Source organism: Hyperoodon ampullatus (genome assembly GCF_949752795.1).
Source record: "Hyperoodon ampullatus genome assembly, chromosome: 4".
NCBI classification, from domain to species: domain Eukaryota; kingdom Metazoa; phylum Chordata; class Mammalia; order Artiodactyla; family Ziphiidae; genus Hyperoodon; species Hyperoodon ampullatus.
The window spans coordinates 168,590,069-168,612,393 of NC_136917.1; the positions used below are offsets into that span (position 1 = coordinate 168,590,069).

Consider the following 22,325-nt stretch of genomic DNA (forward strand, 5'->3'; position numbering starts at 1 on the left):
CTCTTCTTTCCCGCCTGGGCACAGGGACACAGCATTTTCTAAGTCACTTCTGGAAATTACTTCAACATCCCTGAGCTGTGAACGGCTCATGTTTACTCTCTGTGCCCCTTTTGTTCCTGAGTACAAAGCTAGACAGGCTGCGTTCCCTGGAGAGCTTCCCTCAGGGGGCAGAATTGGCCTTTCCAGAAAAATTTTGTGTTTGTTCTAGAGAAAAGTCCCCAGTGACTAAGGCCCACCCAGAGGCCAAAGTAAACAGCTCAGGGATCTGTGCAGGAAAATTAGGTGAAATGGGACTGTCCATAACACATCAGAAACCAAAGCTGACTGCAAGTGCTACATTTCCAGAAAACATTTTTGTTTTGCTTACTTCAAATGCCCTCTACTTTTTTCACTGTTTTTTTAAACTATCAATTTTCCCATAATGCCTCACTGTAAAATTTTATATCTACCTAATAAGATTTTTTTTTCTTTTGGCTGCATTGGGTCTTCCTTGTTGCGCGCGGGCTTTCTCTAGTTGCAGAGAGCAGGGGCTACTTTTCATTGCGGAGCACAGGCTCAAGGCATGCAGACTCATTAGTTGTGGCACGCGGGCTCAGTAGTTGTGGCTCGCGGGCTTAGTTGCTCCACGGCATGTGGGATCTTCCCAGACCAGGGCTCAAACCCGTGTGCCCTGCATTGGCAGGCGGATTCTTAACCACTGCGCCACCAGGGAAGTCCCTAAGATTTTAACTAAAAACCGTTTGCTTAATATTACTGGCAGTACAAATGAATTATTTAAACTTGATATTATTTAAATTTGGTATTTGTTTTAAGAGCAATAAGAAACTAATATGAGCAACCCAATAAAAAGTTTAGAAGTTAACGTTGAAGAAGTTTCTCAGAGAGTACAACAAACATAAGTTGATTCTAGAATGCATGAGACTGCTCCTACAGCTTGGGGCTAGAAGTAAAGAGAACCAGTAGAGGCACAGTGACCTCATAGCCATGCAGTAAACATGTATTGAGCACCTACTTCCTACAGTGCACTGCAGTCAGTGATAATTCATACTATAGTCAATATGGAATCACCATCATCTAAGGTTCATTCATAAATAATTCACTTTAACATGTTGGAAAGGATGCATGAAGAACTATAGTTTTTTAAAATTATTATTATAATAATCTTTTTAAAAATTAATTAATAAGAAAAGCAAATTGAAATGTGAAAAAAAATCCTCATTTAAGTTAATCAGTGTAATTTAATGATAAGCCAATATGATAAGCCAATAGCGAACAGTTTTTAATATATTAAATGTTAGTGACTAACTGAGTGTAAACATATATTTTTACTGGTAACTGTGTCTTTGCTTACTTGGCATGTGTCCTAACTTTTAAAAATGCTGTTGCAATTGTACTTGCATCTCAGTTCTTCTTGGGAATTATAAATTCTTCTTCTAGTAGATTTCACTATCTGACACATCTGACTCACCACAGCCAAATTTCCCTTGTTTAAGCAAAACCCCCACATTTTAATCACATCAGTACACTTCTCTGGAATCTTAAGGCAACTTCAACCCAGCCAAGCTGCTCAGCTCACAGCATCATGCCATGTGCACAGGACTTCTTGTTGTCTTTCCTGGAACCACTGTGACCAGGGATGTGTTTCATATTCAGCCAAACCCTAGCTGCATTCAAAGGCCAGCCTAAACAGCACCTCTTCCTGAAACTCTGCTGGGCCACAGCTCTCTCCTCTGATTCCTATAGGACCGGTTGTCCGGGCTTCTCAATAGTCATTCCTCACTATGACATTGTCAAGCAATGGTCATGAACGTCGTCTTCCCCCCTCACTAGACTGCAAGTTCATCCCTGATCCTTGTGTCTTCAACACATGGCACTGTGCTTGCACATGAAAATAGTAAAAGAAATCATTGTGAATTGATCCAAATATGTAGCTGAAATACTTTGCACTGTTTAATGGAACACACTGTGGTGTCTCACATCGCCTTATTAAATAAAGACCCTGTGGCATTCACAGATTTAGTATTTTTGGTATAGAATGCTTTCAAACACTCACAGAAATTGACAGCATATATTAATTTGTAATTATGTTTAAAGATTAAGTAGAATAAGTATATGCAGCCCATCTCAAAAAAACTTTGTTTTTTTTCTACCACATGATGTAAGTTAATCCTCAGAACAGCCCAGTGAGGTGTTATCCTAGTTTTGCAGAAGAGGAAACTGAAAAAAAAAAATGTTCCAGTTGGATTTACAAATTGAGGGACTTGTGGATGTCTTAGAATGTATTCCTCAGGAAGATTACTGTCTAATTGGAATTTTCCAGTCTTATTTTTAGTAAGAAAATGTTTTTAATGCAACTCAAAGTAAAAGCAGATCCTGAAGTATATGGTGACATAGCCATTAAGAATAAGGCAACTGAGATTGTCTTAGGTATTAAGACACTATTATTCATGAATAGATAAATTGTTCTCTCTCAATGTCATCACCATGATAATACAAATAAAAATACTGACACTTGACATGTCATTTTTGTACAGAATTTGGGAAGCACTTTAAAGTTGCGGCACTTACAAGGAAATCTAAATGCTTAGGGAGGGAGGCTTGAGGGCTCAGCAGATTCTACGCCCCAAGCTTCCGCCAAAGCGCCACCTCCATTTATTAGGTGTTTCTTCAAACTCTCAAGTTCACTCCCTCCTACACTGTACACTTTCCCTATGCTGGTCTTCCTGCCAAAACACTCTGTTTTTGCTGAAAATATCACGTCAGTCACTCTGTTCCTCTCATTGGTCCCAGCTTAAATGTCTCTCCCCACATGTTCCCTCATCCCCCTTTTGTTTTTCCCTTTGCAACTGGCTATTGATATTTATCGGGGCAGTTGTTCACTGTTTATTTCCTTCACTAAGAGGTGAGTTCTTTTGGTACAAATGACTGTGTCTGTTTTGTTTCCCGGTACACCCAGGAAACACTCTCAAAATCAGTTCAAGGCAGGTGCTAAGTATGTGCTGAATAAATGAATGATGGAAATACTTTTGAAATCCCATGTTTAATGAATACATGTTGATAAGGCAAGAGTTCTTAATATCAGAAATAAACTGACATAATGGCAGTTAGTGTGGCAGAAACAAGCCAGATGAAGTCATAGATACTTAGATAATCTAATATGCAAGGGGATCGTATTCAGTAATTAGCTCCAGCTTTGCAGAAATACAGTGAAAGATTTTGATGAATATACCCATTTATTTATATTACTCAACAAATAGCATAACCACAAACTTTAAAAAGTAAAGGAAGAGTGCTTCCCTGGTGGCGCAGTGGTTGAGAGTCCGTCTGCCGATGCAGGGGACACAGGTTCGTGCCCCAGTCCGGAAAGATCCCACCTGCCGCGGAGCGGCTGGGCGCATGAGCCATGGCCGCTGAGCCTGCGCGTCCGGAGCCTGTGCTCCGCGACAGGACAGGCCACAACAGTGAGAGGCCTGCGTACCGCAAAAAAAAAAAAAAAAAAAGTAAAGGAAGAGTTTATATAAACTGTAATGTCATTAGATTAATTTTCTGTAAGAAAGAAAGTAGTTTATCCTTCTAGAATTAAGGCCTACATCTAAATATACATTTGCTCTAAAATACACTTTCAATAAATGTGCTCTCAAATTAAACCTCAGATTCTGACCAACTTGTTTTCTGAATTCAGATACCAGGGCAATATATCACATGAGAATAATCTAAGGTTCTTAACAAAATAAGAAAAAGAAAATTATTAAAAATATTCATCACACAAAGAAAAACATCTTCAAAGTGGAATAAAGAAAAGCCACTTTCATGACGGCTCCATTCATAGGAAGTCTGTGATTTTCCACATGATCTCCTTAAGGGACGCACCTTCCAAAAATAATAAGTTATGATGACTGGTTTTTCTTAAGGTATAATTTAGAATAAAGGTAGAGCTCATCAGAATGTTCACCATGGTGTGAAACATTTTAAGTGAGGAAAACATATTTAATATAAACTGTATTTTTAATGAATGGGCACTTGTGATTGTAGAGAAGTTTTAATATTTTAAGTGTAATCTTAAGAATCTACAGAACCATCTGCTGTACCGGAAGAAAGAGAGGTTATTACAAGCAGATTTTCATTGAAAACAGCTTAAAGTATTCCATGTAACCCTGTGGTGTTGCTTCAGTTCTACAGGCAGCTTTGCAAGGGGGAAGCCGCAAAGTTAGGGACTTGGTGGAATTTCCTCGTTTTGCGAAGTTTAAGTTTGTCTCATGGTCATACTGCTTGAATAAGAAACATGAAACAGAATTCAGGCTTCTTGAATAATTCTCGAAGTGTAGCTTTGCCCTTTTTGCTCCCCAACGGAAAAACGGGATCAAACATGGAGAGGATTCCGATGTGTGATGTACACCGTGGAATCCAGCAGTGACGCTAGCTCAGTAGGACTGGTACTCTGGTCCTGCCTACGCTAGTCAGTGCCCTGGAATGGGAAAAGATGAAATTTAAGAACAACCAGCGGCAAGCGCACAACCAGGCTTTCCCAGATAAGACACCGCTCAGGCTGCAGGCAATCGAATAACTTTCGAGCTTTGCTTCTCGATCTTCCCTGTAAAAGCCTCTCCTCAGCCCCTGTGGGCGGAGCCTCCTAACCAATGCCCCTTTGGCACTGCCGGATGTTTGCTCAAATAAACTCTTGAACAGTTTAATCGACCTCAGTTTATCTTTTAACAGTTACAGGGTCACTTATCAAAAAGTTCCAGCGAGATTATGGTGACAGGTAACTGTTTCACACTCCTTCCCACCCCTAGTCCTGTTGTGAGAAGCACCAGTTTTTTTTGTTTTTGTTTTTGTTTTTGCGGTACGCGGGCCTCTCACTGTTGTGGCCTCTCCCGTTGCGGAGCAACAGGCTCCGGATGTGCAGGCTCAGCGGCCATGGCTCACGGGTCCAGCCGCTCCGCGGCATGGGGGTCTTCGCGGACCGGGGCACGAACCCGTGTCCTCTGCATCGGCAGTCAGACTCTCAACCACTGCGCCACCAGGGAAGCCCGAAGCGCCGGTTTTAACCGTTTGAACTTATTGGGCTGGTTAATACACAATAATTGCATGGTAACTTAATCAGTAATAGTTTTACACCTCTGTTGCTTCATTTATTATCTTTAGATGTATCTTCCCCAGCTGTGGAACTGGACTTCTCCTTTCTCTGCTTCATTTTTTTCGTTTTAAAACGAGAATAAATAGAGTAGCTGACAGAGGTACTCTGTTTAAAGGTTTTATGAGGTTTACATGACCAAATCGAGGTCCAGTTCTTAGAACAGTGCTTTATGCAAGGTTTACATATTTGATGTGTTAATAAGGGGTTTTTAATATCATTAATATTAATGACTTATTGTTACTTCAACTGCCTCCCTGGCCCCATGTTTGATGATTATGCTATGATTTCTAGTCCTGCTCTTGGTGAACTGGTAACTCTGTAACAGGTTCAGTCCCTTGTAAGCTCTGCCCTAACTCAGAAGCCCTTGGCACTTCTGTGCTGAACTCACCTGCCTTCCCTCACAACCTTTCCTGCACACCTGACCTCTTGACCCTTCAGAGAGAAGGTGTCCAATGCCCTGCATTTCTGTGGGGTCATCTTCTGTATAATTTTGACTGTCACAGTCATCTCTGTCTCTTTCCTCCCTCCCCACATCTACACTATATTGTGTTTATAACTTAGGGGCTGAAATCTTCATCTACTGATGCCCATGTTGTATATGAACTCTTTCGTTTAGACAAAGTTAAAATAAAATATCTACCATCTACAGTATTTCTGATATAATATGTTGAATATTGTAGAGAGGGCTATATTAAACCACTATTAAATTGAACATTTTAATGCATTTTTAAGCTATGGTACTCAAAAGGAACACTCCTCTATTTTATTAAATTTGAACCAACCACGTTGCAGGGTTTGGGGTGTATTTGTTTGTCCTTGGGCAAATATTAGAAATTTTTGGTGTCTCCTTTTTCTCATCAATAAAGTTAAAATAATAATACCTCCCTCATTAGAGTTGTTTAAATGGTTAACTGACATAATAATTTTATATATCACAGTAGGTGTTCAACAAATAATACTCATTATTAAGGGGATGAAGATGATGGTAATGATGGTAGCGATGATGGTGGTGGTGGTGATAATGATGATGAAGATGATAAATAAAGTGAAAACATTAATACATTCCTATCAAAGTTGTTTCTGTATAAAGGATGTAATCATTTTATATATCACAGTAGATGTTCAACAAATAGTACCTGTCATTAAGGGGGTGAGGATGACGATGGTGTGATGACAACTAGTATTTTGGATCCTTGCAAGATTCTGACTCTAGATTGTTCTTGACACCAAAAGGCGTCATGTTAGCATGGACAATCATTTGGTTGTACACCCTGGATCTTAGAAAAAAATAGATATTTCAAATAAAATTAATTTATTTAATTTTAATTAGATACTTACTGGTGTATGCAGTTAGCTACTGTGCAGACGAAAACTTTGTTTCTCGTCCCATGTCAAGTCCTAAGAGTCAGTTCTTAGCTTGCATCTATGGTACTAGATAAACCTGCCTTTCTCTTGACCCTTTGGTGTGTGTTTCCAGCGCCTGCATTGGGGCCCAGGACCCTTACTGTGGCTGGGATCCGGTGATGAAGAAATGCACGAGCCTGGAGGAGAGCCTGAGCATGATACAGTGGGAGCAGAGTATCTCCACCTGTCCTGTGAGTGTCCGTGTGTCCAGCTCTGGAAACACTGTCCGTGGGAACCAAGCTGTCCTACAATCCTAACCCACGCTTCCGTGGTGTCCATGCATTTTCATATTAGAACTTTCCTCGCAAATCCAGTCCGAGGTCTCTTAACTTCTTCAGCCCCTCCTTGCACGGAGCCACATGGGATCCTGCTGGCACCTTGCTGTCTGTTTTGAAGAGAAATATCTTAAGAGAAAACAGTGCTGATTTGAAAATGGGATGCAACATCTCTGTTTTATTCTTGGAGTTTTATCTCCAGAGCTTGGTGTGGACTCTTTTGCCCTCTGTAGCATTAATAAAATAGCAACTTCCACACCCATCAATATCTCTTAGGAGTTTGTAATTCCAGAAGCTGAGAAGTGGCACTTTTGAAAGAATCAACTAAAGGATATTTTGATGGAACCCCATGTGGGACAGTCTCCTCGCGACTGCTCAGGGTCACAAAAAGTCCTGGGAGAAACAGCCTAACGTACATTCCCACAGGGAACCCTGCAGAATAGGGAGAAATTCCCCTGTGTTTAGAGCCGGACTCTGAATCCAAGAAAGCAGATTTCACACTTCCCTTTGCCAGTTTATTTGTTTGCATCCTCACTTATAGGATCCAGCCTTTCTTCCCTTTTGTCTTTAGAGCCCTCAATCAAGTCGTTCCAAGTCTCTTTCTGTTCTCAGAGAATATAAGCAACAGCTATTAACTTCAACATATTTGAAAATTTAGTAAGTCCCTTTGCTGTCACATCACTGGTGATCTCCATGCTGTCATTTCTGGCCTCACCTCTGCAAGACAGAGGTGAGAAGGCAAGGGACACAGGCTGTTATTTTAAATCCGTGCTGTTCCTTCTGCTCAGAACTGCCTGAGGCATCTGAACAGTCTGGCCGTTTCTTATGAAGGGACCTGCACTTTCCATTATCTGAGCCACTTGTCAGGAAGCCTGTCCTTCAGTTTGTAAGTGAGAAAATCAGGCAGAGTGTCATGAGGAAGGCAAGGACTATTAAACCAGTGTTGTTCCCCAAATGTTGGCAGGAGATCTAAGCCTTTCGCTGCAGAGGGGGGTGCATCACCACATCCAGGCTCTGAGCAAAGCCTTGCAATGGGGTTAGCTGCTGGTCCTTTCAGTTATTTAGCTTTGGATCTCTGAATTTAGAAGCAAACCTTTCTGGGGTGTCTTGTGAAATTGGTTAAAACATGCCACTGTCTGTGTGAAGGTCCTTCTTAATGTCTGCAACACACTTTAAAAGCACAAAGGTGTTCACCTTAAATTCTTTGCAGCTAAAGAAAACACAAAGTGCACTATCTGAAGTGTAGCTCTAAAGTTCAGACACGCACTTTAGAAGAATCAGTGCATCTTCTTGTAGATGATTGATCTTACAGTTTTAATGGTAAAAAAAAAAAAGGCGGAAGATAATAGCAGTTCTTCTCAAGCAGTAAAGCCATTGGTCCAGGACTCAAGGCTGTTTTAGCGGCTATCTGGGACATGCTTAGTTACATAAGGGGAAATACACACTCATCCACTTAGTTTATAACAAGTACGTCTTGTATGTTTCTACAGTCAGAAAATGAAAGACCTGGTATTTAAGAAGCGACAGGAGGGTTATCACTAAAGTGGCTTCTTTCTGCTGAGAGGACAGCTTCTGTTATAAACTCAGGGAAGGTCAGAGGGCCATGTGGACCTGCGCTGGTTTCACAGCTGCCCCTCCACCATCTCTTTTTGAAAAATGTAGTTGAGACGTGATCTCTGATTCACTGTCCCTAAAACATACATAACAAGGTCTTTTTTCTTCTGGTTTGAGGTGATTTCATTACACAAAACCATCTCTGTCATTTCATCCAGTGTAATTTGTCATTTATCAAGATACACTACTGATAAGAATATGCAAAGCATTTGACAACAGACAATAAATTATATCACTTTGAGCAAACCACAGGAAAGAAAAACATATTTTTTCTGACTTATATAGGCTACCAGATAGAAAATGGGAAATCCCATATTACCCAAATATTGTTTTAATTATACATCCCTTTCAAAAAATCTCTTAGAAAGAAATGAGTTAGATGAAATGATTAGCATTAATATAGAACAGACTTAGAGAAGCATTTTTAAAAGCTCTTAAAATAGTAATTTGCTTCTATATTATTCTTTTTTTTAAATTTTTGACTGAAATGGAAGAAAGGCTTGACTTTATGGGCCACAGTAAAGACAGAGAACTATTTTCCACGTAAAGATACTGATTTAAAAATATTTATGGATTTCTTTTGTCCAGGAGACAGGGCAATAGTTGACTGACATATTGGTTACCATTCTCTTCTTATATTATTATAATTAAAAACATTGTTATCGGTTTAAGAGATTTGAAGTACTCAAGCAAGATCTAAATTTACATACCTAGAGTGATTCAGATAATATATACATCCTGCATAACTTGCAATATTGCTTAACAAGGATAGCATAATCTTAAAAATCTACCTTTTTTATGCATGCATGTCATCCACACCCTGTGTGGACATATGGTTATTAGCATACCATATCATACAATGAGTCTCTATTCCAAAATACATCGTGCAGTGACTAGCAAAATACATAGACCAAATAAGCAGCTAAATGTGTTAAAATAACAGATTCTTCCCTGGCTACTGTGTAATTATCATCTTTGGAGTGAAAGGAGAATTTAGCAGTGATTAAGCCCAGAGCCCTTTATTTAGGTGCCAGTACTGTAGACCAGAGACTAAAGGGTTTACACGAGATTCTGAAACTACATTGAGAAAGAAATCGACTTAAATCCAGTACTTCTGACATTATTCCTAGTCTACAAGATGATGTAATTATCAGCTGTCAACATCTCCCAAAGCAGTGGCTGATCAGTGGACTCAGTGATTGGGGACCCATTAGTCATCGGCATATTATGTTCACATAGCCTGAGAGGTATCACTGAAATCAACTGTAAAAGAAGGAAAAGGGAATTGAGGTTAATTGGGTGTTTAGATCATGTGCTCGGTGCCATGTTAGGAGTATCTCATTTAATGTTCATGATGTTATTGCTTCCATTTTGTCTCATAGATGGAAGAAGTGGGATTCAGAGGCAATAAAGATTACCTCTATTCACCCATCTTGCAGAGGCCACACAGAGTTCCATCTTAGTTCTCTTCAAAGGTGCTATTTCCCTTCATGTACTTTATTTATACAGATAGACTTAAGGATGATATTAAGTTGATGTCATAACATGAGACAAGCCTCTCCAAAGAGTGCATCCCATATCCTGTTTTGTTACAGTCTCTGACCAAATGTACATGAGCCTTTAAAAGTAAATAAAGGAAAATCTTTTAACTTCTGAAAAAATATCCAAATAGAAAATATAAGACTTCAATTTAGTCATAAGAACATGATGGTTGAGGAACAGTAAGAACCTGAAGTTATGCTCCAGGGACCTCCATGCTCATCAAATGCATCTACATCCTTCATCAGTTGGGAATTAATGAATTGAACATGAATAAATCAAAAGTGGGATTAAGGATTATGCTTGTTAACAAAAGTTGGATCTAGCCAGCTCTTGGAAGTCCATTATTTCCTAGGTGAAGGGAACTTTGCTGTTAACAACTGGTGGTAAATGTGCATGAAGCTGATTTCCCTAAGAGTCTCATCAAAGAAAGTTCTAAGAATCATGTTACCCAATGAAATGGCTGAGATCACAGGCTCTGGATTAAGCTTGTTTAGACTGATTCTTGGGTCTTTTACAACCAGAGTGACTTTGAGCTAATTGAGTGACACCTGGGCTTCAGTTTTCCTATCTATAAAGTGAGATGTACGCTCTAGGGATGCTGTGAAGATGCAGGGGGATAATACCTGTCAGTCACACAGTGCAGTTCCTCACCTCACTGATAAACTTAGCTTCCTCAAAGGCCACCTCAGCTGGCACTCAACTCACGACCCCACAGGCCCTTTTCCACAAGTCACTGACTTGTTCTTTTAGTTTGCCAATTTCTACATATTTTTCCATCATAAAATGTCCTCTTCCAACATTCCACATGATTGCTGCTTCCACCTTCATTCATTCATCACCATCATATTGTATTTCCTCCTGACTTCACAAATCTTTGATTTTTGTATATTCACGATCTCCTGTAGTTGTAGAGATCCTAACAATCTCTGTGCTGTTTCCTTTGCATTTTAGACAAGGAAACGGAAGCCAAGGGGCATTTAAGAGAACTAACCCATCTTTGCAGGTCCCCAAATCACCTGCCCCTACAAAAGTTTCTAATCAGTATTGGGGGGATTCGTAGACATTCAAAAACCACAAGAACTTCCCTGACCTACATGACCCTTCTCACCGTCACAGACAAGGAGGCAAATGGAAGGAACTGGAAGTCTCAGAGAGCCTCTGGTGATGGTGATGCTGGTCTGTGCTAGTCAGTCCACATCCCCTCCCCACCCCTGCCCCAAGGGCCTGAGCTTCCCCACTTCCAGACTGTTCTCTCTCTCCTCCCAGGCTTTCCTGTTGTCTTGGGTCTAGCCAGTGTGCACCACGGGCAGGAGAACAAGGCTGGGTCCTCCTTCCTGCCCTCCTTCAGCTCAGCCTGCAGCTTTGGCCAGGGCTTCATGCCTCATCACAGCCCATGTCAGGCAGCCCCTTCCCAGGCTCTATTCTTCCCTCAGGCCCCCATAACCTGTCCTCCCCTCTCCCCAGCAGGCCTACGGGATGAGCATGGTCATAGCTCCCCGTGTTTCTGCTCCCTGCGGCTTCCGCATCCCTTGATGGTTCCCTTAACCCCACCCACACCTCTGCCCAGGTTGCCTTCATCACATTCATTCCACAGTCCTGCCAGGAACATCATAAATGCAAGTGCTTAAGACTTGGATCTTCACCTCTGAAACCTCACTGGTACCATGAAGCTGTGTTATTTTATACTCTGTAACTCATGGGCTCCCTTTGCCTGAACCTCCAGCAAACATTCTAGAGGCTTCTGGCTCCTTCTGGGCTGCATTGAAGTGTAGTCCACAGCAGAGCAGGCCTTCAGAGAAGGAGGACATTTTTGATGCAAAATTTTAGAGTCAACATGATGTGATAAACTACATGGATGGTGATATTCTCTTTTGATTGGTTTTTCATGTTGCTTTAAAAATTCACTTTTAAGCTCCTTAGGTTTTTGCACGTTTTTCCATGAGCTGTGACATATATGTTGGTGTGTGTGTTTGGGGTGTAAGGGGCACAACTATGTGCCCCTATATCACATGCAGAGCAGCACCATGGAAGTACAATCCAGTCCTGTGCTCTGATAATCCTCCCTTTGCACAGTTTATCTGTTCACCCATAACCTGCTCAGTCAGGAATCCTTCATATCCTGTACAAAGCCAGCCAGTGGCCCGAGCCTACCAGGAAACTGAATAAAAGTTGTGAAATGTTTTCAATGTGAAACTGTGTCAAGCAGTAGTAGAAGCCCCCCTTCTCCTTTTTATCCCCCTATAAGAATTCTTGTCCCCAGTTTCCCCTTCCAGCCGACACCTACATGCCAGAAGCAGATGGGGAAGACTAGGGAACTGGCTTCCTTGTGGCCCAGATCTGGGTCTTGTCTGAGGTGGAGCATCATTTGGATGCCTTGAGGGAGGCAGATAGAACCATATTTGCATTTGTGAAATTGACATGGAATTCAGCATCATTTCTGTGTGATCCGGGCAACACTTTTACCTCTGGTCGGCCCTTAACTAGACAGTAGTCCCCGTGCCAACCACTTGACAAGTACTCAGGTGCCGTTTTCCTTAGCCTCCGAGCACAGCCCAAGGGTAGAACCTCTCCTCACCCCTCTTTACTAGGGAGGGATGGTCCCCCTCCCCCGCCCCCTCCCCTCCTCCCTCCCCCCCTCCATAGCACAGGTAGCTGGTGCGTCAGCCCCCATGCCCAGCCCCGCGCGGCACCCCGAGGGCAGAGCAGCAGAGGGGGGCTCCCCAGACTCAGAGCACATTCACAAAGTAATAGTAGTGGTCAACACGATCAGTCAAAATAATATGGACATATACTGTGTAGATGTTATACAAATATACTGTGTGATCACTGCTATCGCTGATGCTGGCTTCATGAGCAAGGGCTTCATGCTTTTTACCGTGAGAACAGTCATAGCCACATTTACATAGCGGGCAGGTGTTTGGACTTCAGAGCACGTGAGGATTCGTGAGCATGATCAATCCCAGTGCGAGCATCTGCTGATCCCTTTTCTACCTGCACAAGAGCCCTTTTGGCCAGAGGCAGCAGGAGGTCTCTTAAAGGATGGAGGACGAATCCTGAAACTCGCAAGTGGCAGGGCCTTTTCTGCTTTAACAAGTTCAGGGAGAAATTTGTGGTGTGAACCCCCTTGTCACGCAGAGGTCTGTTCTCGAAGAAAACACTGAGGTCACCTTATGGTAGGAGCTGTATTCTTATCCTGGTGGGACGGGGGAGGTTACAGGACCTTAGAAACGGGCATATTTTCCTCTTAGCAAAAATCTGCCTTTGTACATCCCCTCACTCTGGGTGGGATCCGGTGAATCACTCTGAATCCAGAGGATGATGTAATTTCATCCTTTCCCTTTTGTCCCAGCTTCTTATAGAAATAGCCAGGTGTGGTGAGTGGGAGTGTAAAGCCTTGGAGTATCGATAAGAAACAAGAGGGATAGAGTCATAACTGTGGTAGCTGGAGACGGGCAACCAGCCAGGTCAGAGGAAATGAACATGCTTAATGTTTATTCTTTCCTGTTGTATTTGGATACAGAGCAGAGGTAAAGCTCACTTGGATTTTCACGCACAAAATATGGTGTCAGCTTTGTTCTGAAACTGTGTCGCTCAGGTACAGTTTGCCCCAGAGAAATTAACTGTCTCATCCGTGGAGGCCTCTCCTGTGTGAATGATGCGTCTTTAATCCCCCAGAATCATCCAGGGTGGGAACATCTGGGCGAGAAGTTGGGGCAGCAGACGAGAGTAACGTGAAAGCACGTAACTGACTTGTGATCCCTTCTCTTCGTTTGTCATATTTTCTAAGAAATGCGTAAGGTCCCATGTGAAATTCACGAGGTTTGGACTTTAGGCCTTCTTCTGTTCCTTTTCAGAGGGGAGATTCCTTTTGGGGGGCTGGGTGATCTGAAGGCTGGGCCCCAGGACTCTCAAATCTGGAGGACACTCTAGCTCCTGAAAATCCCCTGGTCAGATTTACGGTGACATCGTGCGGTCTTCCACCGGCACTGGAGCTAGTCACCATGGGCCGGGGGGACCGTCCGAGAGGCCCCTGCCTTCCTCCCTCCCTGGAGGCCCTCAGAGCGTACACATCACAGAGCATCCGGGCCCCCTGGTCAGACCCTGCCGGGGCTCCCAGCTCAGCCTTCCGTTTTGCTCCCCCTGGACCACCTGCTCGCGTCCCAGCGGCATTAGAGCCCGCTTGCCCTCAATACCGCATGGCAGCATCATTCCCCTCTGTCATCACTCAGGCTGCTCCCCTCCTCGGCCCCGGACGACTCCGTCACCCGGTGCCTCACTCGTGCTTCAGGGCGCAGCGCAGCCTCCTAACCTAACCGTCCTTCCGGATCCTGCGAGTTTGCCGGGAGCCCCTTCTCTGCCCACAACCCCTGCTCAGAGCTCCATCACTGGGTTTACTTGCGGTAATGATGAGCGGTCCAGCTCCTCCTCGCCAGCTTATCAACTCTTGGACGGTGGATCTAGGTCGGGTGTGACGGGGGTGTGCCTAACAACTAGTAGGTTCCGCTTGCTTAATACATACTCTTTCAATAGGTTATAAATGTGTCTGTTTGAGGTGACTTTGGAGGCCAGGTCTTAAATAATGCTAGTTGACCAATCTTTCATTTTTTTAAGGTACATAAAAATGCAACAGAGTAGTACAGGTGTGATTTTTCACTCCAGTTCTTCTTGTTCCTTGGGTTTCTCACGTGAGGGAACAAGCCTAGTATCGCTTGATTGACAGGTCGCTACCTCCTTGCCTGTCCTACCCTCCTCCTTGAGGGAGGCACATAGAACCATATCCTCTTATCCTCCTCTCCTTCTGCGCCCTCCTCCCCTCTGCCTCTTTTTTTCCCTCCCTCTCCTCCATCCCTGTCTCCACCGATGACCTCTGCTGCTTCAAAATGCATCCCTGTTCCTCTCTTTTTAATCCTAATATGAAATATTCCACATGAGTTCTGTTGGTCTTGTGGGAGACCTTTCATTTTTTCCCTATTATGTTTGCAGCCTTATAACCCTTTCTGACATCCATGTTTGTATCTGCTTCCTAGATGAGGAATCTCACCGTGGATGGGCACTTCGGCACGTGGTCAGCGTGGACGCCATGCACGCACACCGACGGCAGCACCATGGGATCCTGCCTCTGCCGGACCCGCTCCTGCGACAGCCCGGCCCCCCAGTGCGGCGGCTGGCAGTGCGAGGGCCCCCGCATGGAGATCGCTAACTGTTCCAGGTGTGTCCCTCGCAACACTCGGGCTTAAACTCACGTGTGAGCTCAGCCTGCAGAGGAATTTAGGAAATCACTTCTAATACGTGCCTTCCCTCTTCAAGAGAAATGTCAGAAAAAGACAGGGACACTTACCACTTCAAAATGATGCGATCTGTGAGAGTAGATTTAAAATTACAAATTAGATTTGTAATATACATATATACATATTCATATATATAATATACATATGTATGTATAACTGAATCACTGTACTATGCACCTGAAACTAACACGATATTGCAAATCAACTGTACTTCAATTTAAAAAATTACAAATTAGATTTTCAGCCTGCTTATATGTTGAGATAAATCTAAACCTATTCATGTGTTCGTTGTTAGGTTAGGGAAAGTATTTTGAGAGTGCACGATGTTAGAAGAAGGAAAAGCATACAGTTTCTGAAGGTTTAATTAGACCCTGCTCATCAAGTGTTTAAATGGGAAGGCGGCTATCAAATCACTATGGCATTTAAATTCCCTCACACATTTAAATAGTGATGTAACAGAAATTATACCTTTGCAACTTTTGAAGCTTTTGACGAAAAAAAAATATTCGATGACAACTTACCAGTAGTTGAGGGGTATCTAGTTTATCACCATTCTTTTAGGGGGCAGGTGAGAAACTTGCTATGAAGACCACCGGGCCCGGAAACCACATGTCCAAGTACAAACACTGTGAGTGACAGCTATCCTATCACAGCTACATCATGGGAACTTTAGTTGTTACCCTAGATTTGTCCTTTACAGATTCAGGAATATCACTCTAGGGGCTGCTTCTGAAACTACCAAAACTATCCTACACTGGTGCTCATACTCCAGAGGAACCCGCTTCTAACAGTGCATATTGCTTTCCAAATGTGCCAGAGAGTGTCACTTACTGGTACATGGGCTGTTAGGGATAAATTTTGGTTGATGAATTAAGGGGGGTCCAAGAATACATGAGCTGATACACTGTGCGTGCATCTCTGTCCTTGCATGGACTGGGGGGTAGTGTCTGCCATGATAACAGAGTAGGATACCTTTCCCTGCTCTGAGTAGAAAGCTGGCTAGAGCAGCTGTCTGCTGTCAGCAGCATCACATCTGCTTGATGTGACTCTCTCATGAGTGTACATTTCAGCATGCCTGAGGGATAGGAAGCTGGGACTGCATCATTTACAAAAAGAGGGCATGTCACAGTTTCGTATGTGTCACCAGATTCTATCTGAGCTTTGCCTTCTTTCTTATGCACCACCTCAGGGCAGGGTCTGGAGAGACGGCCCATTGTGCTCACTTGCTTCTAACCATTGGAAGCCACTGATGCTGTCAAAGGAAAGAGACAATGGAGAAAGTGGCTTAGGCCGGCTGGCAGCAAATGTTTCTTGTTCTAGCAGCAGGGGAATCCTAGTCTACATATTCCTTTGAAGTTATCTGCCCAAAGTATGGTAATCTAACATCAGAGATTGTTTTTAATGCCCTTTATCAGTTGATAACCTGTTTATGTTGGCCTCAATTTTATTGGAAGCAAAAAACTGGAAACCACCTAACTTACAAACCCATATTTTTTGGCTCAGTCAGCAACATCAAGTGCTTCCTCAATCTGTGCAAAGTACATCCAAAAGTCTTTACAAAGACTGATCTAATGATGCTAAATTAAACCTGCTCTTCTTTACTTATTATTGTAATTGTTTAACCCAATATACTCGGAAAGTGTTGGGAAATTCAAAATATTGCTAATTCAATACATTTTGCAAATATATCTTTGATTAAACGCTTTTATCGTATCACGTCATTTAAATTTGTTTTCTCACTATCTTGGAGCCGCAGAATAAAGGCATTCAGTTTACGCAAATGAACCCACAATATAAGGTAATTAGCTAAGCCAGACTTTATTAATCAAACCAAGGTCAAGTCAGACTTCCTATCAATCAGGAAAATCTGGTTTAATTTTATAATTAAAATGAACACAGGAATGTGTATGTCACTTCTGAATTCTAATTCCTGGGGCAGGAGGGAGGAACAGAGAGAGAGAGAGAACTGTAACTAGCTAAGCAGAAAGGTAGAACGTCAAGGAAGGCTTGGAGCCTTGACAGGACTTTGTCATCCAAATACAATAAGTCTGCAACTTTCAACGTTTGTTACCTGTACCTTCTTTTTTTAATTTTTTTTTTTATTGAACTATAGTTGATTTACAATGTTGCATTAGTTTCAGGCGTACAGCAAAGTGATTCAGTTCTACATACATATATGTGGGACCCTTAGTTCCCCGGCCAGGGATGAAACCCGCAGCCCCTGCGTTGGAAGTGAGGAGTCTTAACCACTGGACCGCCAGGGAAGTCCTTACCTATACCTTCTTAGGGGACTTTTCTCTAGGAGCAAAACCTGTGTCCGCCCTGGGTTGGTCCGGAGAACCAGTGACAGCGAGATCGTCTGTGTGCGGGAATGAAACTTCAGAGGGCTCTGGGCATCTGCAGCTGGGCTTGGGGAGGGGAGCAGGAAGCTGGGCAGAGCTGGGCTGCGGGTCGCACAAAGACCTCAGCTGGTCGCACAGGGAGCTCCAGAGCTGGCAGCTCCTTGATGCTGTTAGATCCTCTCACCTGAGTCGTAACCACCAACACCCTCAGCATCTGGAGGAAGGCAGACCACAGCGTCCACTACTGCGTGCTTTGACAGTAGCCTGGAGATAGAAGCCAAGTCCTTGATCACACAGCTCTGCTCTGTGCTGTACTCCGAACGTCCCAGCTCAGCTGACATCTGCTGCTGGGTAACCCGGAGAATGGTTCAAACAGTTGATCCATGGAGTAATTTTCCTGTCTCCTTTGTATATTGTTTTGTTGTTGTTTGTTTGATTTTTCTTTTACAACTATACTCAATTTGGTCCTCCCTTCCCTGCATCACCTGTAGCACTGAGACCACAGCAATATTTCATATTTTAAAACAAGCACCAGGACACCTGAACCTAACACAACATTGGAAGTAAATTACACTTCAATAAAAAAGATGAAAAATTTTAAGAAGCAAGCACCAGGAAAGCTTCTTGGATCAGTCTCCAAACTCTTCTGCCTCACTTCATGTAGGATAGTTTTTTAGGTGTTATCTTCTCTCCAGGAGCCTATTTAGAATGCAGAGGCCTCTGGGCGAGTTGTCTGTGACATCACTAAAAGCACATTGGGTGACCACACCATATGGGAGTCCAGGGTGTGAGGGCTCTGCCTGCCCAAGAGGAGAAGGTCCGTCAGACAAGGAAAGGCAAACCACAAGGGCGGATTTTGCCCTCTGCTCACCTTTTCCATAAGCCAGCTCAGGTCACTCCACAAAGTTGAAAGGAGCCCATCAGGGCTACAGAGATTAGATTATTTGTGTTATTACAGAAAACAGCAGTATATCAACCTTGCATTATGCACTGCATTATTTCTATAAAGCTAAGTTGGTTTCCACTGATGCCTGGCAGAAACTTTATAAAAGCCATAGAACTGTTATTGTTGGAAGATTATAGTCAATGAATAATATTCTTTTCTATATTGTTTCATGGAAAACAAGGACTATCACAGGCATTACTGCCACTTGTTTATCGATACCTCCTCGGCTCTGGTTCCAGCTGTGGAATGTCATTCACTAAGCAGAGCCATGATACAATTAATGGTTATTTTAAGACTAAAATTCAAATACATGAACCTGCTTTAGTGATGTTTTAAATGCATAAGTGGATTGTTTTGGACTGACTTAATCACAAAAATGATCCATCTGCTGATATATGCTTACTTCTTTGGTTGCCTGCTACTACATCTGCCCCTAAGCAGCGTTTCTAAGTTGTGCAAACCCAGAACCATAGAATAATCACACCCATGGACAATATATTCATGTATTCCCTCAGATATTATACTCCTATTATTTACAAACACTTCCATTTACCTACCTCCCTGTATACAGCAGCTTCCATAGATTGTAAGTAGACTATATCATCAGATGTCACGTTTGTTAAAAGGTTTAGGAAATTAAGAATTTCCAAACAATTTTGGAAGCAGTGTTTCCTGCATTATCTAACCATTTTTTTCATATATAAAGAAACTTTGAAAGTAAAAATGTCATTTTATTCTTGTTGAAATTGCTATGTTTGCATGTAATTCAGTGAATTACTTGGATACTTTTTAAAATTGTGTAGATAATGACATATAACATACTAATTACTTTTAGAAGCAAATTGGGAAGTCTGTCTTATTTTGTGTTATTTTGGTTAAATTATCACAAAGCAGCTTTGTTATTGTATTGTACACTGAGGTATCACCTTATATTTTATTGAGATTATTTTTAAGTTTCAGAAAATAAAGTAGGGAAATATGAAATACACTAAGTATTTTCTCAGAGGAACTTTCATTTGAAATTGTGTTAGAAGTTGCATATGTAATTTGTTGTTTATACCTTGAGCTTCAATGACATAGCTGTGGACTACCATGCTTTTAAAGGAAGGTATAAAGTAAAATAAGAATTCATGTGAGTTGATTTTTTTTCAGTGGAAATATAAATCCTATAGATGAGGGTAACAGCTATTTAGAAACACATATGCAATTAGAGAAATAAAAAAAAATTCTACATGCAGTAAACCATCTATGTGGGAGTTTGGACTCTGGATTTAACAGATATTTTAAAACTTAAATTTTTTTTATTCCTATAGCTTGTTTTTAAATAGCAGGGACAAACTGCTAAGGGAGATATTTAAATTATAAATATTCTACATGCAGCCATTTTAAGGAAAAAATACAATATCAAACAAAAATTTTCTCTAGCTGCTAGTAGCAGTTTATTTTATAAAGCACTTTTATAAAAGTGGTTCATTTTCTTTTATTTTACATTTTTAATATATCTACCTTATTTTATATGTATAACAACATAAATAAAGATATATGCAATTTGCACTTCCTATTTATAACCTACGTCTTTGTCAAATTGCAAGAAAATAGCCAAGAATCTAAATTTAAAATACCCATTCTTCATGTTTAGTAAAGCTTGTTTTAAAACTTCGCACATTTTGGTGCTTTTTATCAATATGAATGCCATCGAGAAAGTTACTGATTTTCACTGATGTTAACAGATTTTTAAAATAAGCATTTAGATGAGTAGTTTGTTCAAATGTGCAGTTTTCATAGATGATAACTGATATGGTACAAGTCAACTAAATTCATAAACTCTCAGGTTTCAGGGATTCATCTCTAACTGCTTTTCAGTGAAATAACATTATTTTTCATTAGTTTATAGTTTAATGTTTTCATAACTAAACTTTCTTAATTGTTCCTAATATGGTTAAAACTTGACGCTCAGATTTTCTATTTTGATTCTAAAATCAGATACGTGGGGAAGCAAACCTCACAGTGATTGAGGTTCCTGTGATAGGACCTTTATTCCCATGGCTCTTGGCGGGCTTTTCCTTCACAGCCCACAGTCAGTGGTCCGTGTCGGGAACGTGTGAATTTGGGGGCGGGTGCAGACAGAGGTTGGACTCCGAGCCAGTTGAACCCAATGACCCCGTGGCTTCCTCCCCCAGGAGTGGAGGCTGGACCCCCTGGACCTTGTGGTCTCCCTGCAGCACCACCTGCGGGATCGGCTTCCAGGTGCGCCAGAGGTCCTGCAGCAACCCTACTCCGCGACACGGGGGCCGGGTGTGTGTGGGACAAAACCGCGAGGAAAGGTACGTACCCTCTCCGCTCCCGGCATCGCCATCCTCGCGCTCACCGTCATCCCAGTGTGGTCGGTTCCCCTGCGGCTTTAGTTTTGGATCCGGCTCAGCTTATCTGTGGCATCCCTTTCTGTTGAGCTGAATGACCCTCCTCTTTTTCTGACATTCTTTAATTTTGACCAAAGCTTGGGGTTGACAGCACCATGGGGCTGCCGTGGAGCCTGCACAGTTCATTCAGCTGAGCAGTTCCCAAGGGACTGGAGATCCAAGGACAGTGGGCATCTCTGTGCTGGGCTCCCCAGAGACTAAGCATATGGGTCTGCTGGAGAATGACTGTTCTTGTTAGAATTCAACTAGAATTGAATTCAAGTCTCAGACCTCCTATTCTGAATAGGGCCTGAGCTGGTCCTGGGTCCAGATGGTATGGCTCGGATGAGGTAAGTTTTCCATCACAACTAAATTAAGCACTGGCATGTAGGTGAGGACATAGTCAGTATTTTGATTATATTTACAACTATGAACTTGTCTATTAACAGGTAGCCTCAGTGAAGCTGCAGGACAACCGAGAAGGGGGGATCCTTTTCCACGTGTATTTTAAGATTTCCACACATCATAGGGACATTTGAGTTCAGTCTAGCATTTAACAGTTTGTTGCTTTCTATAGACTCAGACATTTGGTTTTGGCCTCATAAAATCTACAGTTGTCATAATTGACTCTTTCTTGCATATATAAAGTACATTCTCGTTTATGGGAGAAAATCCAAGTAGGTGAATTTCACATCACTTTCAGGATTCTTACTCCCCATATCACGTAAACTTATCCTATCGATCCATGAGAAACAAGCTGGCTTTCAGTACTTTTTAATTAAAATGTAGTAAGGCTTATAGCCAGTGAAATGGGTTCAGTGGGAGCCTCAGGAAAATACTGTATGTAGTTATTTGCTATGTGATTAATATTTATATAGACAAAACCACAGGCTTAGTGTATAGATAATTCTCTACTAAATATTTATCACAACGTGAAATTAACTGAAATCATTTTTGTTTTCTTTCTTCACTGTGTTCCTAAATCACCAATTAAGACTTTGTTCTTTTGACTCAGAGGGAAAAATGAAGGGTGACTTTTACAAAGCAGGGTTGGTCATTTTTGTAGTAGTCCCCAGTGACAGACTTGCATAAGCTTGTCATTTCCAATCTGACTCCAGTTGATAAGTGGGAAAGCCAATTATGGGGAAGTTGTCTCCCTGCTATTTCAAAGGGTTATAAGATTTAAATTGGTTGGAAGTTGTAAAATGCTATACGTTGTCACGTAATAGAGCCCATTCAGGCAAAGTCGCCTTCATCTGTGTGAAGCCACTCCTAGAATCACGGCACCTCCACAACCTCACACCTGTTTTCACCTTTCCCAGGCTGAGCACGCAGGAAGGAAGAAGCTGGTTAATTCTGTGGTTAACATAGGTGTATG

General features: G+C 42.1%; 1 protein-coding gene across 1 annotated transcript in view; it reads left to right on the forward strand.

The window, feature by feature from the left end:
• Nucleotides 1-22,325, forward strand: part of SEMA5A (semaphorin 5A) — a gene marked incomplete at both ends in the record, with an annotated part of 314,646 nt that overhangs the window by 226,772 nt on the left and 65,549 nt on the right. The window contains 3 exons of the mRNA XM_079703072.1: nucleotides 6,615-6,732; nucleotides 15,000-15,181; nucleotides 20,729-20,872. Coding sequence (XP_079559198.1) covers nucleotides 6,615-6,732; nucleotides 15,000-15,181; nucleotides 20,729-20,872 — 444 coding nt within the window. The remainder of the gene's footprint in view (nucleotides 1-6,614; nucleotides 6,733-14,999; nucleotides 15,182-20,728; nucleotides 20,873-22,325) is intronic.